The 24158-nt window shown below is 38.6% G+C and overlaps 1 protein-coding gene across 5 annotated transcripts in view; it reads right to left on the bottom strand.

Moving 5' to 3' along the window:
• Positions 1 to 3413: 3413 nt before the first annotated feature.
• The window catches only part of PARG (poly(ADP-ribose) glycohydrolase), a 122134-nt gene continuing 101389 nt past the window's right edge, over positions 3414 to 24158 (bottom strand). For all 5 annotated transcript variants that reach the window (XM_055345438.1, XM_055345439.1, XM_055345440.1 and 2 more), the window contains 3 exons: positions 22479 to 22584; positions 7804 to 7932; positions 3414 to 7118 (listed from right to left, as the gene is read on the bottom strand). In XM_055345438.1, coding sequence (XP_055201413.1) covers positions 6964 to 7118; positions 7804 to 7932; positions 22479 to 22584 — 390 coding nt within the window. In that variant the 3' untranslated portion in view covers positions 3414 to 6963. The remainder of the gene's footprint in view (positions 7119 to 7803; positions 7933 to 22478; positions 22585 to 24158) is intronic.

Raw genomic sequence — 24158 nt, forward strand, 5'->3', positions numbered from 1 at the left:
TTCTATACACTAACAATGAGACTGAAGAAAGAGAAGTTAAGGTGTCAATCCCATTTACAATTGCACCCAAAAGCATAAGATACCTAGGAATAAACCTAACTAAAGAGGTAAAGGATCTATACCCTGAAAACCACAGAACACTTCTGAAGAAATTGAGGAGGACATAAAGAGATGGAAAATATTCCATGCTCATGGATTGAAGAATTGATATTGTGAAAATGTCAATGCTACCCAGGGAAATTTACACATTTAATGAAATCCCTATCAAAATACCATGGACTTTCTTCAGACAGTTGGAACAAATCATCCTAAGATTTGTATGGAATCAGAAAAGACCCCGAATAGCCAGGGGAATATTAAAAAAGAAAACCAGAGCCGGGGGCATCACAATGCCAGATTTCAGGTTGTACTACAAAGCTGTGGTCATCAAGACAATGTGGTACTGGTACAAAAACAGACACATAGATCAGTGGAACAGAATAGAAAATCCAGAAGTGGACCCTGAACTTTATGGTCAACTAATATTCGATAAAGGAGGAAAGACTATCCACTGGAAAAAAGAAAGTCTCTTCAATAAATCGTGCTGGGAAAATTGGACAGCCACATGCAGAAGAATGAAACTAGACCATTCTCTTACACCATACACAAAGATAAACTCAAAATGGATGAAAGATCTAAATGTGAGGTAAGAATCCATCAAAATCCTAGAGGAGAACACAGGCAACACCCTTTTTGAACTTGGCCACAGCAACTTCTTGCAAGATACATATACATCTATGAAGGCAAGGGAAACAAAAGCAAAAATGAATTATTGGGACTTCATCAAGATAAAAAGCTTCTGCACAGCAAAAGAAACAGTCAACAAAACTAAAAGACAACCCACAGAACGGGAGAAGACATTTGCAAATGAAATATCAGAAAAAGGGCTAGTATTCAAGATCTATAAATAACTTATTAAACTCAGCAGCAAAGAAACAAACAATCCAATCATGTAATGGGCAAAAGACATGAAGAGAAATCTCACAGAGGAAGACATAGACATGGCCAACAAGCACATGAGAAAATGCTCCGCCTCACTAGCCATCAGGGAAATACACATTAACACCACAATGAGATACCACCTCACACCAGTGAGGATGGTGAAAATGAACAAGACAGGAAACAACAAATGTTAGAGAGGATGTGGAGAAAGGGGAACCCTCTTGCACTGCTGGTGGGAATGGGAACTGCTACAGCCACTTTGGAAAACTGTGTGGAGGTTCCTCAAAGACTTAAATATAGAGCTACCCAGGTATACTGCTGGGGATTTACCCCAAAGATACAGATGCAATGAAACACCGGGACACCTGCATCCCAATGTTTATAGCAGCAATGTCCACAATAGCCAAACTGTGGCTCGGTGGAGCCTCGGTGTCCATCGAAAGATGAATGGAGCTGAGTGAAGTAAGTCAATCGGAGAAGGACAAACATTATATGTTCTCATTCATTAGGGGAATATAAATAATAGTGAAAGGGAATATAAAGGAAGGGAGAAGAAATGTGTGGGAAATATCAGAAAGGGAGACAGAACATAAAGACTCCTAACTCTGGGAAACGAACTAGGGGTGGTAGAAGGGGAGGAGGGTGGGGGGTGGGAGTGAAAGGGTGACGGGCACTGGGGGTTATTCTGTATGTTGGTAAATTGAACACCAATAAAAAATAAATTAAAAAAAAAGAAAGATGAATGGATAAAGAAGATGTGGTCTATGTATACAATGGAATATTACTCAGCCATTAGAAATGACAAATAGACACCATTTTCTTCGACGTGGATGGAACTGGAGGGTATTATGCTGAGTGAAATAAGTCAATCGGAGAAGGGCAAACATTCTATGGTCTCATTCATTTGGGGAATATAAAAAATAGTGAAAGGGAATAAAGGGGAAAAGAGAGAAAATGAGTGAAAATATCAGTGAGGGTGACAGAAAATGAGAGACTCCTAACTCTGGGAAACGAATAAAGGGGTAGTGGAAGGGGAGGTAGGTGGGGGATTGGGGTGACTGGGTGACGGGCACTGAGGGGGGCACTTGACAGGATGAGCACTGGGTGATATGCTATATGTTGGCAAACTGAACTCCAATAAAAAAAAATATGGTATTTGTAGAATAAATGAATACTCTATGAGGTCAAGATCATGATGAAAAAGCTTCACACATGTTCAAGATCAGGGTTTAACCAATTTTACAGTTAATGTATTTCTTTCCAAATATAGAAAATTTATGTCCTTGTTTATAGGTTACTGTTACAAATGCAGATGTAACAGAAAATGCAAGATTATGTCTGACATGATGGTATCCACCTTTACTACCAAGGACTCCTTTTATTATTTTATCCCCAAGGTCACCATATTTGGAAATATTTCGTTATTAAGTAAAATTCATTTTTACATTAATTTTTTTCATTTTTCATAGATTAAAATGCAGTATCAAATATGCAGTATCTCATTTCATAGATTAAATATATAGATTAAATATATAGTATTTGAATATATAACTGACAATATAATGCCAGCTAAAATAAAACTTGACTTTTTACCTACTTTACCTGGACTCACTAAAAGTAAAAGCACATTTCCATTAGGAAATCTATCTTCTAGCTTCCAGTGCTACTTTCTCAGAATCTAGGAACCAGTGGAATTGAGATGGCAGGAATCAAGATGGCAGGCCCTGGATGCCAGCTCCAAATTAAGTCAAGAAAGGGCATGAAGGTAGCCTATCTTAATGTTACATTATAAGTTAGCCCATTTGTTTACACAAATCTCCAACAGAGGAAATTGTGTAAGGGAGTTCGACATTATGGTGAACTGACATGGTGAAGGTGTCTATTCAAGTTTCTAAATTGACAGCACATAAATTCAATTGTTTTTTTTTTAGGTTTAACTGGAACAGAGTAGTGGAAAGAAAATACTATTTGTGGAGTTTTAGATCACTTACCCTGTGTGTCTGTTTAGATCTGAGTACAGAGGATAAATCATTCATCTTTGAATCCTTGAGCAGAAAGTTTCAGTGCATACCCACAAAAGACACCTGTGTCTATGAAAATGTGAATGGATGGAAGGACAGTGGTCCTCAGAACTTCAAGACATCTTTCCTGTCCCTGATTTGAGATGTCTTGCCGATGGAAATTAGGAAAAGGGAATGAACACCAGGAAACATGACCTTAGGAACCCAGCTGAAATGAGTACAGCCAGAAATTCTCTTTATCTTTGGAAAGTTCCTCATGTCAGTGACCAGCATCTCTATATGCCTAACTCCTAACATGGAATAACAAATCTACATGTATAGACTTTCAGCAAATGCCTAGGACATACTCTATAGTTTATGCACATGAACATCTCAAAAGTGGCATAATTATTTGAGAAAAAAGAAGGCGTGACAAGGAATCGGAATTTCTTTATTCTCATACTACAAAAATCATGTAAACATTAGCATAGACTTTTCCTTAACCCTAAGTTCAAAATCGTCAGGAGATAGTGACCCTACATTTAAAATAAATAGTCAGGAAAAATAAAACCAGTCTTGTAGGGGAAACCTGCTCTGGAAGCTCAGTAGATCTGTGTGAAAATCTGATGAGGAGAGACAAAGGGCACTCTGTCACAGGTACAGAGAACAGCAGTGCACCAGTGGATTTTAGCAGTTTGTCCCAATAAGTATCACACTGGGGCCTCCTTCCAGCCCCCAAACAAGAACAGGATTAAATATTTGAGCTCAAGGGCCAGCCAACAGCTGGTCTTTCCCTTACCTCCAAAAACGAATGATTGAGGCTGATCCACAAAATTAAAAAAGGACAGACCTTAAAAATTTTACTTATTTTTAAAGCAGACATACTAGGATTCAGGTTTTCCTTACATCAGAAAAAAGCCATGAACATTAGCCACACAGATTGGAAAAGACAGAAAAAAATCAGGTGAGAATCCATACACAATTGCTTCTCTTCCTGTTTAAGTTTTAAAGAATACAACCCAGCTACTTCTTTGTTCTATCATATTCTTGCATTGGGACAGCTTAATCAATATTTGGTTTCTAAAGCAATAAATATTGGTTAGTTACCTGGCATAGCAATCATGAAGACTCGTTAGATCCTTTTCAATCTCCCCATTAAGTATCAGTTTGGGTCTGCTTGCTCTTTTTTTTTGGGGGGGGGGGGTCTGCTTGCTCTTAATGTCACTTCAACCAGCAAGAAAGAAATAATTCTTTCAGAGACATTTTAATGAACCTCACTGATATCTAGTCATTCATTATGAAGAATAACTTATAGTAGGTACTTGGTAGAGAACAACAGTGTCACAGCCTTTGCTCTATCAGATCTCCTCCAGAGATGTTAGAGTATAAGTCTCTTTCACAATGAGCTTTTGGAGGTTCAGATGGTATTCCCTAACCTCTGGGCATCTGTTAGGCCATAGAAAAAATGGGCTAAAATATGCAAAGTACCTAATAAACAGTAGGTGTTCTATAAATGTTTCCTGGCCAACTATAATAGTTGACATTTATTGAGCACCAACTATGTGCCAGACCCCGTGAGCACTTCTTTATATATAGTATTTCCTAATAACTGTTAATAGTCCGTTTTCTAGATGAGTTAAATAAGGCTTAGAAATTCAGTTTATTTAAAGGATTAGCAAGGGATGTGACCAGCATTTGAGCCCAGTTTGTCTGATTTAAAATCTCATATCCTGTCCATTACTCCACATTGCTTCCTAAACTGTTTGTTATGGCATTTGAGTGAGCTAGACAGAAAGTATAAAGCAAGTGAGCTATATTAACCACATAAGAATTCTAAACTAAAAATATCATTTCATGCCTCAACAGATGAAAGGGAAAGGTAAACAACATGAAATGAAACAATAAACCCCTAATGGAAAAGAATAAAAAGATGCTATTGTTTTAGAATAGACAAACGTTAAATAGATGTCTGATTTTTTTCCCCCTCTTTTTACAGAGGGCATTCCTCCTGCCTCAAAAAATGGAGATCGGTTCTCTTTATGTTCCATCTGATTAAAATTGTCCCAGTCCTGGAATGTACTGGGACAAAGCAGGCAGATTTTATCCTTGGAAAAGCCTCAAAAGAGAGAGGCACTCAGGTAGATGGCCAGTCACTAAGCCTGTTCAGCACTAAGAGTTCAGTCTTAGATCCTATGTTCTAGAATATTAGGCTGGGTGCTCTCCTTACCTGGATTTAATGATTTTTCTATCACATAAACCATCCTATGTTCATGTAATGTTTTACAGAACTACTCACTTAGTTTTGGGGTTGGGTAAAAGGAAAAGCTATAAAGACAGAAAAAGAAATGAAATCTAACTATGAATGCGTAACCAAAGCTCAGAAAAGGTTGAGATGGAAAGAGAAGGCTTTAGTATCACAGAAATAAAGCCAGGCACCTTGGATTTAGGGAGATGATTAAAAATCTTAGTTACTATGGTAAAAGACTTCGTTAACTTTATTAATGGCAAGTAGCTGCCATTATTCTCTCAATCTCTATGCAAATAAAAATCTCAATCTTTATACAAATAAAAAGAGTTGCAGACATTGGCCATAGTCTCAGTTTTTCTTGCTACTACTGACAGCAGGGGTTTGGACCATCTACCAAAATTTCTTATTACTAGGATTTGACCTCCAATAGCATTTTCTGACTGCTGACCATAAACTAGAGCTTCAACACTGTACTTGAGGATTATTTTAGAAATATGAATAAATGCTTTGCGATTAAACTCTACTCTCAATTAATGCAGAACTGGCTTTCATTTTAACCTCCAAAAGACATTATTATTTATATTTGCCACCAGTTTTAAATGGACACAATTTTAAATAAATGATTTTAAACAGAGCCTCCAATTAAGCCTAAACCTAATCATTTTCCATAACTCCAGTTTTATTTGGCTTATATATTTCTGCTTGCACACACACTTAAAGTATATTTATATATATATGTATATATATAATATAGATGATATAGGAGTTTCTGACAGATGATTTGTTAATGAAAATTTATTAACTAAAAAAAAATTTATTAACTATATAACCTTTGAATACCAGAGAAACTTCAATATGTACAAATCAACATGAGTTCCCAGTTCCTAAACTTTGGTTATATGAAATATGCACCTCAAGCACCAGAGAACAAACAGTAATTCTAATTTGAAAAGAAAAAAATCCCCCAGAAATGATAAATCCTGCAACTCTCTTGCATCTTTTTTTAAAAACACATTTGGGGAAACTCTTTTATTGTACATTTCCTTCCATCTTGGTCAGTTTCCAAAAATAGTATTAATAAAAATTGATCAGGGAAGAAATGACTGACAAACCATTACAGATCAAAGTGATGTCTCAAAAGAACTATCCCTGGAAATAATTCTGTCTGAAATACAAAATTGTTTTAACCTAGGAGATTTGCATTATGTAACATGTACGAAAAAAATCCCCAACTCTTAATTTTCAAAATTCAAAAACTCCAACAACACAATCATAACAAGAGTTGGGGGTGAAGGCTTACAGGGAAATCTATAGCAAATTCAGTGAAAAAGTTCTTGGTTTTCAACTTCTTCCCTGGCATCCTTGGCATCTGCTAACTGCAGAGGCAATGTGCATAATATACAGATATCAAAAGAGACCTGACAGGCTGAGCACAACCTCTCATGGGTTTTCACCGGAAATCTGATGAGCAAAGGAAAGAAAAACCAAAGAATGAAGACTGAAATAGAAAAAACAAATGCAAACAAAATATATCTATCTAAGCCCATGTAAATTGGGATGGAGAGGGCTTACATGTACAAACTGACAAATGCATGTGTGTGGAAGGGATTGCATCTTTGCCCACAAATTGGATTATATACGCATTTATATTAAGTCAGTTCGTATATTACACTTGACAATTCAAACAGGATGTTTCTGGTGAGAGGTGGAAGGAGGTTCTGGTTACTCAGCTCCTCAGGCCCCAGTCCTTTGACCTGGCTGGTTGCTGGTCTCTGCACAGGATTCAACAGCATGATATATGAATGGATAAAGCTTGATGTCTGGTCCAGGGGTGGAACAGTTTCTGCATTCTTCATTGTAATACCGGAGCAACAGCTTATATACTTCTCCTGGAAGTAAAAGGCCAGACCAATACCCACATTAAGGCATGTACATGGATAGAACTACTAAAGAACACTGCAGTTTTATCTTAATCTAACTAACATGTACTCACTTTTGACTTTTGAAAATAGAGCATGAATGCCATAACCCTGGAAGGCTTTCCTGATATAAAGTTAAAAAAGTTTTTTAAGTACCTTAAAGAAACTACTTATAAGTTCATGATGACAACAGGCTATACACCGTACATCAGCCAAGTATCATTTTGGGAGTTTGTGGCAACTTTATTTCTACATTCAGCTCCCAGGGTGGCAAAGCCTTTCAGGTCAAGCTGAAATATAGCAAATGAGCAGGCTGTTATATCTAATAAATATGACTCAGAATGAGGCCTCTTAGACTTGAACTTACCCTCCTATACCATCCCTCTTATAGTTTTCTGTATGCATACATGTAAAAATGGATATTAAACTCCAGCTTCTTAGCCTTACTTTAATAAGCTGACATACTCATTCAAGATAGATGAAACTTAGAAAAAAGATTCTGCAGATGTTCTTCAACTAAGATTTTGTCCACTATTCTTAAAGTCACACTTTCATTTTTTCTTATCCACTTGATCCATCCAGATTTGGCAAGTGTTTGTCCTGGACGGTGGACAGTCTATCTAGATACCAAATGTCAAGACTATTTCCTACTTACCAACAGTTAGTTTCCTTTCAGTAAGGAAAGTGTGCACACTGTAAATGTCTCTCATCAATTCTGAGTCCCCAAAGGTGAAATAAACCACATCACGGTCAGCTACAGCAGCTGCCAGTATCTGTATTAAGGCTGTAGGCAAAGAAAAAAAAACAAAACACAACATAGCTATATGATGACACTTCCATCAAGACACTTTTAGTTCTTGCAACCAGCTAAATTATAGCTGGTGTGCCATAGCTTTATCCTGGATTAAAGATTTATAAACCTAACATATGTGTTATTAGAAACGGCAAATACAGATGGGTATAAATCATCTAGTCGTGTGACTTTATAGACATGCTCTGAGAAGATCATTAAGACACAGAATTCCCACACAAGGGAATTTTTTTCCTTTGTGGGAAAATAAAGGAAGCTACATCTGAGGTAGTGCAGTCAAGGCACTAAGGTGGTATTTTCTTTTACTTATATTAATTTGGAACTAAACTTATTGTTTGCTTGCTGTATTAATTACTTTGTCTTATTATATAGTCACTGGTCTTCTGTATCACAGGAGTCTTTGTGATGTTTCCTGAACAATGCACTTGGGAGACTCTAATGCTCTCATTAACCCTATAGCAAGCATTTTCAAAATGGGTTAGAGACTATACCTTCATCCCTCCTGTACTCCCACTTCCACCCAATCGCTGTAGTATGGAGTGGGAAAATCATTGAGAATCAAATTCCCCAAGAATCAAAGTTACAAATCACTGAGCCTGAAATATGTTTCCAAAAATGAAGGTCCTTTATAACTTTAATCTCAAGACAATATTTATTTCATTTTTAAAATTTTTTGAGGATTTTAAAATTTTAATTTCATTGTATTTAATATATAGTGCACAATGTAGTGATTCATCAGTTCCATATATTACTCTATGCTCATCAAGTGTACTCAATCCCCTTCACCTATTTCAACCATCCCCTCATCCACCTGCCCTCTGGTAACCATCTATTTATTCTCTATAGTTAAGAGTCTGTTGGTTTGCTTCTCCTTTTTTTTTTTAATTAATTAATTAATTAATTAATTTATTTATGATAGTCATACAGAGAGAGAGAGAGAGAGAGAGAGAGAGAGAGAGAGGCAAAGACACAGGCAGGGGGAGAAGCAGGCTCCATGCACGGGGAGCCCGACGTGGGATTCGATCCCGGGTCTCCAGGATCGCGCCCTGGGCCAAAGGCAGGCACCAAACCACTGCGCCACCCAGGGATCCCATGCTTCTCCTTTTTATCCCTTTGTTTTGCTTCTTAAATTCCACACATGAATGAAATTGTACAGTATCTATCTTTCTTGACTGACTTATTTTGCCTAGCATTTATACACTATAGCTCTAACCATGTGGTGGCAAATGGCAAAACTGTGTATTCTTTTATATGACTAATACTATACACACACACACACACACACACACACACACACACGTGGAATATATATACCACATCTTCTTTAGCCATTCATCTTTGGATGGACACTTGGGCTGCTTCCATAGTTGGCTACTGTAAATAATGCTACAGTAAACACAAGGGTGCATATATCCTTTTGAATTAGTATTTTCATAGTGTGATTAGTGGATCATGGGTAATTCTATTTTTAATTTTTTGAGGAACCTCCATACTGTCTTCTACAGTGGCTGCACCAGTTTTCATTCCCACCAATACAGGAGTGTTTCTTTTACTCCACATCCTTGCCAACACTTGTTTCTTGAGTTTTTTATTTTAGCCATTCTGATAGGTGTAAGGTGATGTCTCATTATGGTTTTGATTTCCCCAATGATTAGTTTATGTTGAGCAACTTTTATATGTCTGTTGGTCATTTGTATGTCTTCTTTGGAGAAAGGTCAATAAATACAATTTATTTTAAATAACAACAACAAAACACCACAGGTATAAACTGAACAAAACAACATAGGTATAATTCTTTTCTAGTTACATATCTTTTCCTTTATAAAAAAGGAGGTAGGAATCTAAAACATTATGGGAAATAAATAACTTCAATATAGTTTTGATTTTTAAAGCGTGTTAAAACTCTACATACTATAAAAAATTAAAACAATAAGAATGGGAATGGAGAGGAAGCTATAATAGAAAGCAAACAAAAACAAATTAACCTAATTTGTTATCTAACTTTTACCAAATCTAAAGGAAATTTCATCTTAAAGTGTCTTCTCACAAATGGCTTATTAGCTACAAGGGAGGAAAAAAACTCAGGATCTGTATGGTGGAGAAACCAGACAACACCTTGCCTGAGTGATCAAAATTAACATCATCAATGGGGCAGATGGCCATCAAGTGCCTCTAGATACTATCACCTCTAGATACTAAGAATGCATCACCTCAACCTAATTATGAGGAAATAGCTTACAAACTCAAGGAATACTGTATCCTTTAAACATGCCAATGTCATTAAAAAAAAAAAAGGGCTATGGAAATACTCCAAATTCAAAAGGAGGCTAAAAGGACAACTAGGGGCAATACCTGACCCTGAACCCTATATTGGAGGGCAAAATGGCTATAAACAGTTTTATTAGAGTACTTCACAAAATTGGAACATAGATGATAGAATAGATAAAAATATTCCATCAATGTACATTTATGAGTTTATTAGTAATCGTAATGTGTTTCTGTAGAATATTTTATTCTTGGGAAACACACACTGAAGTATTAGGAAAAGGAGTAGAACGTATATAACTTAAGCTCAAGTTGTATACACACACAGGTGTTTACTTTTTCTTTTGTAACTTTTTGTAAATTTGAAACTATGTCCAATAAAAAGTTTTATTTTTTAAAGATTTTATTTATTTATTCACCAGAGACACAGAGAGAGGCAGAGACATAGGCAAAGAGAGAAGCAGGCTCCCCACAGTGAGCCCAATGCAGGACTTGAGTGGAAGGCAGACAATCACTGAGCCACCCAGACATCCAAATAAAAAGTTTTAAAAAATTATGTAGAAGGAAAAATATTTTTAGGTTGAACATTTGATATAGTTGAGAGTCCTCAAATTTCGGAAAGAATCTAAGACTATAAATTATAATACATGTGAGATTCTAAAATACCAAAGTATTTCTTAATTTCCAAACCAGTATTTATTGAGTATCCACAACATGTGAGGTACCATGACTAGGCCTCATTAATCTTAGAGTGTTGAAAGTAATTAATCTCAAAATAGAGGTAGGTTTTAATTAAAACTATTCAACCAACTTATACGTACATGAAAGCTTCAGTACACTCAATTTTAAAAGGTTCCTAATTAACCTAAACTACAAATAAAAATGAAAAAATGAATTGTCATTTTCCTCTACTAAGAAGTATGATTTCTTACCTTTTAGTCTGAATAAAAATTTGGCTTTAAGTTTTTCTATTTAAAAAAGAGAAACTCGGGCAGCCCCGGTTGCGCAGGGATTTAGCGCTAAAGCACTGCGTCACCTGGAGCCCAGGGTGTGATCCTGGGGACCCCGAAACGAGTCCCATGTCGGGCTCCTTGCATGGAGCCTGCTTCTCCCTCTGCCTGTGTCTCTGCCTCTCTCTCTCTCTGTGTGTGTTTCTCTCATGAATGAATAAAATCTTTTTAAAAAAATTTTTAAAAATAAATAAATAAAAAAGAGAAACTCAAAGAAAAGTCCTTTCAGTCCTATCTCCTTATATACAGAAATACTAGATCACTGGTCATTTGCCACTTATGAAAATGAAATATGAATAAACATTCAGAATTTATCTCCTCATAGAATTTATTTTAAAAATGTTTCAAGGCCATCACATTCCTATGGATAAGCTCTTGGAACTAAGCTTGACAAAGCTACCAAAAAGAAGCTGGATGATAATAAGCATGTATCAGACAGGTTGGGACTAGAAACAGCAGACTAGAGTTCAGTCCTCACCCATCTGCTGGCTCTTTAGATCTGTAACTTTGGCCAAGTTACTTAACTCTCTTTGCTACATTTTTCCCAGGGATGCTATGAAGGGAGATAGATCAGATGATCCCTAAAGATTCTTTCAGAGTGCAGAATTCATAACCCTTGATATAATTTTTCTCCTTGCATTGGATACTAGACTATAAATATACAAGTGAAATTTTCAGAAATACAAATTAATCTTGACTCTCTATATGTTAATAATCACAACAAAAATTCATTTTAAACAGAACTGTCTTCAGACCTCACTATCAACAACATCCTCAAGACCTTTGCAAATCTAAGGAATTAAGTCTCAGGATTTAGGTGAATTCTCTTGCATGAGAATAAATCACAAATCTAATAGGGTATGTGGACTGAGTCCAAGTATGACATAAAAGCATCAAATTCTAACTTCAAGCACAACTAGGTGCCAAAATAATCACTTAAATTAACCTGCAGGGAGCTTGGTTTTAATTTTCTTTTTGGCATCAATGTTAAGCTATAAAGCAAATTCAAATAAATATAAATAATATCAAAAAACAATTCATAGTGTCCTCTTGCAACAAATATACCACACCAAATATGAGTAAGATGATGGCTACTCATACCACAGTATGGTTTGAGGCCATCAGCATGTAATATTAGTAACAACTGCTAACACCAAGTTCTCACAGCATGCTGAATGGTTCTAGCAGCTTTAAAAGCACAAACTCAAGATTTACATGAATTAACTCAGTTAATCCTTACAAAAACTGAATAATATAAGTATTATCTCCATTTTGAAACCAAGGCACTATGGGAGCCAAAGTTTAAGTAATTTGTCTAGGGTCACAGGCCAGAAAGCAGTGGAGCTGAGGTTTGAACTCTGGCAGTCTGCAAGGACATGCTCCCTTCCTCACTATTCTGCAAAGGTGTCATGCCAAGTCATTCTGCTCTATTCAAAGCAAACATACCTTATGTCAGCCAGAAGAATTTCTTCAAGTAGTTTGTTTACATTATTTTAATGCATGCTGGCAAGAAGACCAAATAGTATAGATCTGAAGTACTACTGATGTCCTTCTAATGAAAACCAAGTTGTTTTGTGAGCTCCTACACCCTGGTTACCCTAAAAGCTCCAGCCTTTTTTGCTCACTCTTCTCAGCCAATTCTTATTCTATAACTGGTCTTGTCCTCTGGCTACTGTTTTTTTTTTTTTAAAGACTTTATTTATTTATTCATAGACAGAGAGAGAGAGAGGCAGAGACACAGGCAGAGGGAGAAGCAGGCTCCACGCAGGGAGCCCAACATGGGACTTGATCCCAGGTCTGCAGGATCACACCCCAGGCTGCAGGCGGCGCCAAACTGCTGCGCCACCAGGGCTGCCCTGGATACTGTTTTTAATCAATACCACCTGGATTTCTCTCTCTCTCTCTCTCTCTCTCTCTCTCTCTCTCTCTCTCTCTCACACACACACACACACACACACACACACACACAGAACACAAGCAGAGAGAGTGGCAGGCAGAGGGAGAAGGAGAAGCAGGCTCCCCACGGAGCAGGGAGCCCAACGTGGGGCTTGATCCCAGGACCCTCAGATTATGACATGAGTCAAAGGCAGATGCTTAACCAACTGAGCCACCTAGGCGCCCTCACCTGCCTTGTTGTTTTTGTTTTTGTTTTTTAAATTTTCATTTATTTATGATAGTCACAGAGAGAGAGAGAGAGAGAGGCAGAGACACAGGCAGAGGGAGGAGGCGGCTCCATGCACTGGGAGCCCGACGTGGGATTCGATCCCAGGTCTCCAGGATCGCGCCCTGGGCCAAAGGCAGGCGCTAAACCGCTGCGCCACCCAGGGATCCCTGTTTTTTGTTTTTAAAGATTTGTTTATTGATTTGAAAAAGAGAAAGAAAGAGAGTTGGGGATAAGGACAGAAGGAGAAAATCTTCAAGCAGACTCCCTGATTAAGCACAGAGCCCGGCTACCTGGGACTTGAGCTTTCAACCCTGAGATCACAGCCTGAGTCAAAACCAAGAGTTGGATGTTTAAGTGACTGAGCCATCCAGGTGCCCTGATCCTTTCACTGGCTTTAGATGTACTCTCTCTTTAAGAACTCAGTCATCTCTAGAATGGCAAATCCCAAATCCAGATCCAGATCCAAAATCTGTGGCCAATAAAGATTAAACAGCAGGACTACAGACACTGGGCTCTTGGGCATCAATTCTAGTTTGTATCCTAACATGGCTGCATGCTATTCTTGTGACTTTGGGCTAGTTACTTACCTCTCTATGCCTTGGTTATTTCATCTATAAAGATAAAAATAAAACTTACCTAATACATTGTTCTAAACTAATACATGTAAGGAAAGCACCTAGTACAATATTTGGAACACAGAATGCACTCAACATGCTCTCAACTAACAACAATAATATAAACACTGGTTTTTGAGAAAGGCCAAATGTGAATTTTGGTTCTGACACTTACTAGCTCTCTCTCTTTGGGCAAGTTTATTAGCCTCTCTTCGAGAGAAACTTGGGTTCTTCATCTTAAAAATGTGGCTACAAATTGAAGGATAACTATTCAAACTAAAGTAGAAAATGAAATCTTTCTTAAAACTGGCTGATCATTAGTAACCCCCAGAGAGTTAAAATTTCCCAAAGCCATTTCCCAGATTCATTAAGCGGCATCTCTGAGGTTCTGATAACAACCATTACACTCACTCTAGACATCTTGAATTATCATGAATAAGACCCCATTTAGGCAGTGGGCCCACAGAAGGAAACAATGTGGAAGTGTTAAGGAAGGAATATTCTTACTTAAGTGTGTAACAGCAAGACTGGGAGAGAAATGGAGCCTGGTGTGTTCTGACAGAAGTAAACAAAGTGATAAGGAGCCTGTGGTAAGACAAACTGAACTCAACTGGCCCATATTTCTATTCTACCCTTCCATTTTTAATTGATTCACCCCTTCCCCACTTCCACAAATGGACCTCCCACAAACCCCAGCCAAAGGGATAGGTGAGACCAATGATAGCATGGTAGAAAATGATTTATCAGAACTGTTCAGGTTTCCAATTTTTCTACATCAATGATTTTTTTGGAGTTTAGCTATCTTGATTCCAAAATAGCAAAACAACCAGTACAGACATTATTTAAGTTTGATGTCAGTGGGATATATGGTATGAAGGAAAATAAATTTATAAAATGTTGCTATAATCTCAAAGAATTTTTCACTTAATATAAATATGCAATAAAAGTCAACTGAAAAGCTTTTTTTTTTTTTTAAGATTTCATGTATTTATTCATGAGAGGGAGAGAGAGAGAGAGGCAGAGACACAGGCAGAGGGAGAAGCAGGCTCCCTGCAGGGAGCCCGCTGTGGGACTCAATCCTGGGACTCCAGGGTCACCCCGGGCTAAAGGCTGGCACCAAACTGCTGAGCCACCCAGAGATCCCGCTGAAAAGCTTCCTAATCTCACTGGAGATGTAGCCAGTTTAATGACTTCCTGGCTATAATGATTTGGCCCAAGAGATGGGAAAGTGATCTAAGTTGGTCCAAGGAGTATTTCCATAAAATTTTTATTTTTAAAAAATTTTTAAGAAGATTTCTTAGATTTATTTATTTGAGAGAGTGAGAGAGAGAGGGCATGAGCAGGGTGAGAGGGAGAGAGAAGCAGACTCCCTGGTGAGCAGAGTGTCCCAAGCTGGGCTGAATCCCAGGACCTCAGGATCATGACCTGAGCCAAAGGCAGCCATTTAACCAACTAAGCCACTCACTCATTCTTCCATAAAATTTCTAAATTAAGGATTTCTCCTTCCCTCTAGGATTACCCAATTACAGTACTATAAGCCTGGAACTATTTGGTCCCCAGCTCTGCCATGGAGAGATAACCAATGGAAGGAGAAGAGAACAAAGCCATCATCGTGAGACAAGCAGATAGAGAGGGAACTAATTTACAAAAGGGAGCATCTGATCCTAGGATCCAGTCATCCCTGAGGCCAAACTTACTCTGCCTTTCTCATCCACATCAGCCAATAATCCTCTTTCAGACTTCAGTGATTAGGTAGATAAGTGTCACTTAAAAATAAAAATCCTACTACAAAACTTTGTTACAGTGTTGGCGAGTTGGAGATGGGTGGTGGGAGAGGAACAGGGATCTTTGTGCAACAGTTAACACTAGAGTGGAGTCTTAAGGGAACACAGGGAATTAGCCAGATACTAATAGGCAATTTCAGAAAAATGTGCAAAACCCTAGAATAGTGAAAGGCATACAGGGTTGCTGAATAAATTTGTTAAAGAGAAATTCATTGAGCATATTTTATTTGCAAATCAACTTTTAGGTAATGAAAGTAGGGAATGGATAGAAAATACCTAAGACTACAACATCAAGATAGCTTTTAATTACAGTAAACTAGAAATGGCATAATATTCCCAAGTCAGGTAACACAGTGTGGAGAGGTATAAAAAATAAATACTGAAGGACATGGAAAGAGGAACTGGCAAAAATATAATAGAACTTTAGAGTACCACTCAATCCCTTCGCAAAGCAAGTAGACAAAAGAAGAGTGATACAGGGTCTGATCTAATAAGTATAGAATCTAACAGACAGAATAAGTTCTACACACACCCTTCTGAGACATCTTTTCACATGCCAATATAGTATCTACAACAATGGACTGTTAGACCATCAAGAAGCTTAAAAAACTCCGAAAAGTAGAAATAATACTATCTACACTCTTTGATTATGATGTAATAAAATTCAGAAATAAGAGGTAAGGGCAGCCCAGGTGGCTCAGCAGTTTAGTGCCACCTTCAGCCCAGGGCCTGATCCTGGGGACCTGAGATCGAGTCCCACATCGGGCTCCTTGCATGGAGCCTGCTTCTCTCTCTGCCTGTTTCTCTGCCTCTCTCTCCCTGTCTCTCTGCCTGTGTCTCTCATGAATAAATTAAAAAAAAAAAAGAAATAAAAGATAAAAGAAACCATTTTATGTTTAAAACATTTTAAAAAGTTTAAAATTATATCCTAAAAATCTCATGGGTGTCTGGTGGTATTCTTAGGGCAGTAGCCTACTTCACAGTCTCTGAGACAGGATGAATAAAGCTGCAAAAAGAAGTTGCTTCCATCCTAACAATGAAAAAAGGCCAAGTAATCTATAGAATCATAAATTCTTCCTGAGTCTACCAGAGAGTTGTGGTGTTGCAAGGCAACCAAAGTATGACAACCCCAAAAAGATATGAAACACATACACTATTATCTTTGAAAGAGTGTAGGAGACAGAGGTGACCATCATACAAATGGATAAGAATAAATCAGCTAAAACATAAATATAATTTTAAAAGCCAAGCATAGACTGGGGGTTTACTTTGGAATAACCAGGAGCCCCAGAAATAGAGTTCACACTCACTCAAAAGCTTTTTTTCATAGGCCCCCACAAGGTCTTCAGAAAGATAAGGGGCTAGGCAGAAGGACAGAGAGAGTCCATGTGATAGCACAGGCATGCAGGAAATGACTGGCTGCTGGTGGGGGACAGGCACCAAGTCCCTCCCTCTTCTCCATGTCCCTTCTTTTCTACCCTCTGGCTCCTAAGGCCATTGGCAGAAAGTTGCTAGTAAATGTCTGTTGAATTAATGAATATATGAAAAATACTATCTTAACAGTTGTCAGCAGAATGCACAATAAAAACAGCTCAAAAATTATAAATTGCAACTCATGTACAGTTAGACAGCAAGCATACTAACATTTAACCTTATTGCTAATAAAAGAAACACAATTTTAAGTTTAAATGCCCATGTTCTCTCTTCATGATTTTTTTTTTTTTAATATCCTTCCTTCCTTCTTTCTCTTGTAAGATAGGGATAGTCTCTGATAGTTCAAAGAATCTGGCTAGTAGGTTTAGTAAGACCTAGGGACAGATAAAGGTGGCCAATCGAGAAAAAGTTAATACTGGTCCTGTCTTTATCTGTTCTCAAAAAGTTTTAGTTTTCCAACCTCGTATTTCCATCTATTGATACTCTGAATTAGACCATAGTCTCTTGATTCTTTTCCATGCACCTGCTCTATCTCCCTAATATTGGATCATTAGAAACATCTCTTTCTTGGTACTCTCTCCTCTTAGGGATTCACCAAGGATTTAAATGCCCCCTTCCTCATGTCTACCATGTGACTAATGAGAAGGCAAGTTTGTAAAAGAGAGGCTTATTCTCTCCTGATAACTGACTTCTTTAAAAATTGAGGTATAACTGACATATAAAACTATACTGGTTTTCACATATGCAATATAATGATTTGATATTTGTATATATTGAGAAATAATCACCACAGTAAATACAGTTAACACTCATCATCATACATGGTTACAAAATTTTTTTTCTTGTGATGAGAACTTTTAAGATCTACTCTTTTAGCAACTTTCCAATACACTATACAGTTATTATTAACTATAGTCACCATGTTGTACATAACATCCCTATGACTTATTAATTTTATAATTCGAAGTTTGTACATTCTGATCCCTTTCACCAATTTCACCTACCTCCACACCCCATTTCTGGAAATCTATTCTCTATATCTGAGCTTGGGTTGGTGTTTGTTTGTTTGTTTGTTTGTTTAACATTCCACACATAAGTGAGACATACAATATTTGCCTTTCTCTGTCTCACTCATTCAGTTAGCATAAAAATGCCCTTAAGGTCTATCCATATTATCAGAAAATTTTATGATACTTTCTCACAAAAACATAATATACTTACAACAGAAAAACACAAATTAAAAAAAAATCATCTATATCACTCAAACAACCACAGTTAATCTTTGCATATAAACAGATAAACAGAGAGAATCTCAAATTTGTGAGATACTTTATATTCATAATTCAATTTTTAAAATGGTTGATTATGCATATAGTATGCATTTCCCTTAATTTGGCAGTATTCCAAAAACATCCTTCCATGTCAGGAGTTGTATTTCTGCAATAATTATAATGTCTACATAATATTTCATTACATAGATGTACCATAATATCTTTCTTTTCAAAATGAGTATTAGTAAGTAATTCCCCACTAAAGGATAAACAACTACTTCAATTTTCAAATGATTATTCAAGTGAATGAAGAGGAGGGAGTTGTCAAAAAGTCACTCTAAAATTTAAATCTCAGAGGATCCCTGGGTGGCTCAGCAGTTTAGCGCCTGCCTTTGGCCCAGGGTCCCATGTCGGGCTCCTAGCATGGAGCCTGCTTCTCCCTCCTCCTGTGTCTCTGCCTCTCTCTTGCTCTATGTCTATCATAAATATATAAATAAATCTTAAAAAAAATAAAATAAAATTTAAATCTCAATAATTGAGAAGATGAACTACATAATGAAAATCTTTGAGTACTACGCTTGATACTCACCAGGGGAAACAAAACTATAATCTGAGAAAAAGATTTTTATGCAATAAGGAAAAGAAAGGAAATGAACACATATATATAGCTTTTCAAATTGTCTATCACAAATGACCAAGGCTTAAGGCAGATGTGGTTTTCTGGATTGATGTTGTATAAATCTACTCATTCATCTTACATAAGAGAAAAACAGGAAAAAAAAATCTGTCATAAGATCAATGAGCCGAGTCAAAAATAGGCTTCCTCAAATAAATTGAGTATGATAAAGAATTTCAAAAAATCCAGAAATTTCTTCTATAGATTTTCAAAACCCTGAAAATAATAACATGCAGTTATTGTTTCTGAATATGAAAAAAAAATGGGTGAAAGTCTTTAGAATGAAAAGATTTTTCTAAGCATGCTGCAAATATGTGAACACAAAAATTAACTCCACATCACAATAGGCTGAAATAAATGAAAAAACTGAGAAAAATACCTGTAACATATGACAAATAATTAACATTTAATATACAAAGAGTTATTAATAGTCAATGAAAAGTCAAAACTATTCCCAAAGAGCTAAATGGGCAGAAGAGTGAAAAAGCAATTCACAAAGCAAATAAAAATGGGCAATAAACATGAGAAATGCTGAACCTCAGAGAAATGTTAAAAATTGACTAAAACCCATGTTGGTAAGGCTTCTTATGTAAGAAGACAATATAAATTAGCCTTTCAGAAGGACGGTCTGCAACAAGTATCAAAATATAAAGTATATATGGCCTTTGAGTCATTAATCTCACTTCTAGGAATTAACACTATGAAAATAATTATATAGAACATACATTTATATACCGCAGTTGTGGAGGCCGAGAAAATTAAGGCCATTCCACTTTAAGTTCAGCCTTAGCACAAGTACAGCCATGCCAGGCCCCTGGGAATAAGAGCTGAAATTTACATTACTTCAGTTACAGGAAGAAAATAGCTTACAGCTTAATGTCCTAGAAAGCCCCATATTAGAATAAAAACAGAGCCCAAGCCAAGGGCAGGAAGCCCCTATTAGAATGAGAACAGAGCTCAATGCCCTTGAAGGCCCCATGTCAAAATGTAAACAGAACTTGAGGAATTCTTCCATCCTTTCTGGAGGTCCCCTAGACCAGCCTTTAAAACTAAGCTAAAACCCATCTCGGGGTCCAAGTCCCTGGTCCGCTGTGTCGGGTATACTTGGACCCAAGCTCGAGCTTGTAAATAAACCCTTGTGTGTGTTTGCATCGGTGTCGGCTCCTTGGTGGTTTCTCGGATTCGCAATCTTGGGCACAACAGCAGTATTGTTTATAAGATATGAAAATAAACCAACGGTCTAAAAATGGGAGAACCAGTGAAATAAAGTATGGTACACAGAGGTATGTACAACAGAATGTTATGTGTAGCTATTAAAAATGTTGACAGTACATTTACATTTGTTGGTGTTGAAAGCCATCCATGAGAGGGTTTTCAAAAAGAAGAGGTTAGAGCATAGACAATATGGTGTCATGTTATTGTCAAGTTGTTACACAGATTGGTACGTAGGAATGTCTGAAAGGATGGTCACCAAAACACTATGATTTCTGATGATTTTTACATACTTCATAATACTTTCCTGGATTAAAAAAATAATGTGTCACTTTTACAAAAATAACACTCATAAATTATGACAGACTCAACTGTTTCATTCCCAGCAAGGCAGACTCTAGTATATCTAGTTTGGCTATCAAGGCCAGCTGGTTGTTTTATGTTTGCTTTGTTTTCTCGTTACTTTAATAACAAAGTTTCAAAAATCCTTGGAATTTCCTGAGCCATACTGTCATTGTTATGCTAAGGAGGGGACTCCGGGTGGGCCCAGAGATAGCTACAAAATTGGGATTTTCAGCCATTGACCTCCATGAAGTGGAAGGAGGGCTGAAACTGAGTTCAGTGTGTGCCTACACAGTGAGGCCCCCATAAAAACCTTGGACAAAGGTGAGTGGAGCCTCCAGGCTGGCAAACACAGTGATGTGTGAGGAGAGTGATATGCCCTGACACCACAGGGAGAAGGCATGGAAGCTCTGTATTCCTTCCCAGATCTCACTCACCTTATGTGTATCCTTTATGATAAAACTGTAGTAGCACCTTCATGAGTTCTCTGAGTCATTCCAGTGAATTATCAAAACTGAAGAGGGTTGTTAAGAACCTCCTAGATTGGCAGCCAGTTGGTCAGAGGTGTGGGGAGCCTGGGGATATCCCACCCCAGACTTTCAACTAGAGTCTGAAGTAGGGGTGGTCTTATGGAGGACTCTGCCCTTAACCTGTGGGATTTGTACTAACTCCAGGTAGTTAATGGCAGGATTATATAGCAGCACACCTAGCTGGTGCCAGATCAGTCAGATTGACACAGAACAATAACCTTCCTAAGTAATGATATATTATTTTCTATAATGGATACTTTTGAAAGTAAAGAAAATGTCGTAATTTGGTAAATGGCAATAGTTTTGTTGATCAGATTTTGTGATTTTTCTACCATAAACCATAAAATGCAAGAAATGTTTATCCTTCATGGATACCCAAATGGCTCCTCAAATAAGTTATTTATGCAGCTCTCCCAAGCTATACTCCCACATATGTGTACCCCTATTCACTACTATACTGCATTTGTCTATGTTTCTCATATGCTGGACTGTGAATTCCAAAGCAAGGAACACATCTTATTCACCTCTGCATTCTCAGAATCTAGCCCAGTGCCTAAAATATGGCAGATGCCTCACAAGTTTGGTGAATACATGAGTCAACAAAATAGCTCTATCAAAATCACTTTTGCGAAGGAAGGTGCTTAGTGGGTGCTTTCGTTTGAAAACTAAATACTGTGTATGGTAGATCAAAGAGGTAAGTAACCTCTGCAGGAAAATAGTAAGTAAAAATAAGAATTCCTTCCTCCCTTCCTCCCTCCCTCCCTCCCTCCCTCCCTTCCTTCCTTCCTTCCTTCCTTCCTTCCTTCCTTCCTTCCTTCCTTCCTTCCTTCCTTCTTTCCTTTTCTTTCTTTCCTTCTTTAAAAGATTTATTTATTTATTCATTCAGAGAGAGAGAGAGAGAGAGACGGACAGACAGAGACACAGGCAGAGGAAGAAGCGGGCTCCCTGCAGGGAGCCCGATGTGGACTCAATCCCGGGTCTCCAGGATCACGCCCTGGGCTGCAGGCAGTGCTAAACCGCTGCGCCACCGGGGCTGCCCAGGAATTCCCTTAAATACAGCAAGAAAAAAAAAAGAGGATGATGTTAAATATTGTTTTTCTCTTCTCTTTGACTTTTGTGGTCTCTTATTACAACAGAACATTAGAAATCCAAGTTTGAAGGACTTTTTTTCCTAGTCAGAATGCTATTATCCTTCTTACTACAATTTATTTACTCACCTTTTAATCTAGCATCACCACCAAAAGCACCACAGCCCCAGTTTCCTGTAGCCACTGCAGAAAGATTCTCTGAAGAAACTCCAGGACGGAGAAATCCACAGTAAGCCTGCAGGATGAAAGAAACATCACAATATGTGAGGGACTAGACACTACCAGCATTTCAGACTAATGTATTAGGATTAGGATCAGGAACTATTATCAAGCTTATGTCTTTTTTTTTTTCTAAGGGGCCAAAGTAGAGGGAAATGCAGAAAATCCTCAGATTATACAAGAGGGGAATAAGAAACGATCAGTTCTAATATTTGATTTGATGCTGGACAAATCAAAGCCGTTAAACCAATACAGGTCTCAGTTTCTTCATCTGATTCAAATATAAATTGAAAGATCAGAGATATTTCAAGAACTGATGGGATCCCAATTACAAACTACCAGGATTTAAAGGGAGGAAAGGGAGAGGGAGGGGCAAGATGGCGGAAGAGCAGGGTCCCCAAATCACCTGTCCCCACCAAATTACCTAGATAACCTTCAAACCATCCTGAAAATCTACGAATTCGGCCTGAGATGTAAAGAGAGACCAGCTGGAACGCTACAGTGAGAAGAGTCCGCGCTTCTATCAAGGTAGGAAGACGGGGAAAAAGAAATAAAGGAACAAAAGGCCTCCGAGGGGGAGGGGCCCCGCGAGGAGCCGGGCTGAGGCCGGGGCGAGTGTCCCCAGGACAGGAGAGCCCCGTCCCGGAGGAGCAGGAGCTGCACCAACCTTCCCGGGCGGGCGGAAAGGGGCTCGCAGGGAGTTGGAGCAGGACCCAGGAGAGCGGGGATGCCCTCGGGCTCCCGGGGACACTAACAGACACCTGCGAGCGCAGGAGAGTGCTCCGAGCTCCCTAAGGGCTGCAGCGCGCACGGAGGGACCGACCAGAGCAGCTCGGAGGGGCTCGGGAGCGGCTCCAGGGAGGGAGCGCGAATCCACCAGCGCAGGCCCGGGAGCACAAGGCGCCGGGACACAGCCCAGGATCCGGCCTCCCCCGGGACAGGCAGAGGCCGGGAGGGCCGGAGACAGCGAAGACGCTCCTGCCCCGAGCTGAGCAGATCAGCGGCCCCGCCCCGGAGCCTCCAGGCCCTGCGGACGGAGAGCCGAGAGCCCCGAGCCCCGTAGTTCCCCGTAGTTCCTGCGGAGGCTGAATCCAGGCTTCCAGAGTTGCCATAGCAACTGCGACTGTTCCTCCTGGGGCCCGACGGGGTAAACAACCCCCGCTGAGCCCTGCAGCAGGCAGGGGCAGAGCAGCTCCCCCAAGTGCTGACACCTGAAAATCAGCACAGCAGGCCCCTCCCCCAGAAGACCAGCTAGACGGACCAGTGATACTCCCCCGTGTTCCAATACAACTTGTTTTTGGCCACTCTGCACTGAGCAAAATGACTAGAAGGAAAACCTCACTTCAAAAGAAAGAATCAGAAACAGCCCTCTTTCCCACAGAGTTACAAAATCTGGATTACAATTCAATGTCAGAAAGCCAATTCAGAAGCACCATTATACACTTACTGGTGGCTCTAGAAAAAAGCATTAAGGCCTCACGAGACTTCATGACTGCAGAATTTAGATCCAATCAGGCAGAAATTAAAAATCAATTGAATGAGATGCAATCCAAACTAGAAGTCCTAACGACGAGGGTTAACGAGGTGGAA

The sequence above is a fragment of the Nyctereutes procyonoides genome, unplaced genomic scaffold (assembly GCF_905146905.1).
Source record: "Nyctereutes procyonoides isolate TBG_1078 unplaced genomic scaffold, NYPRO_anot_genome, whole genome shotgun sequence".
Taxonomy (NCBI): Eukaryota; Metazoa; Chordata; class Mammalia; order Carnivora; family Canidae; genus Nyctereutes; species Nyctereutes procyonoides.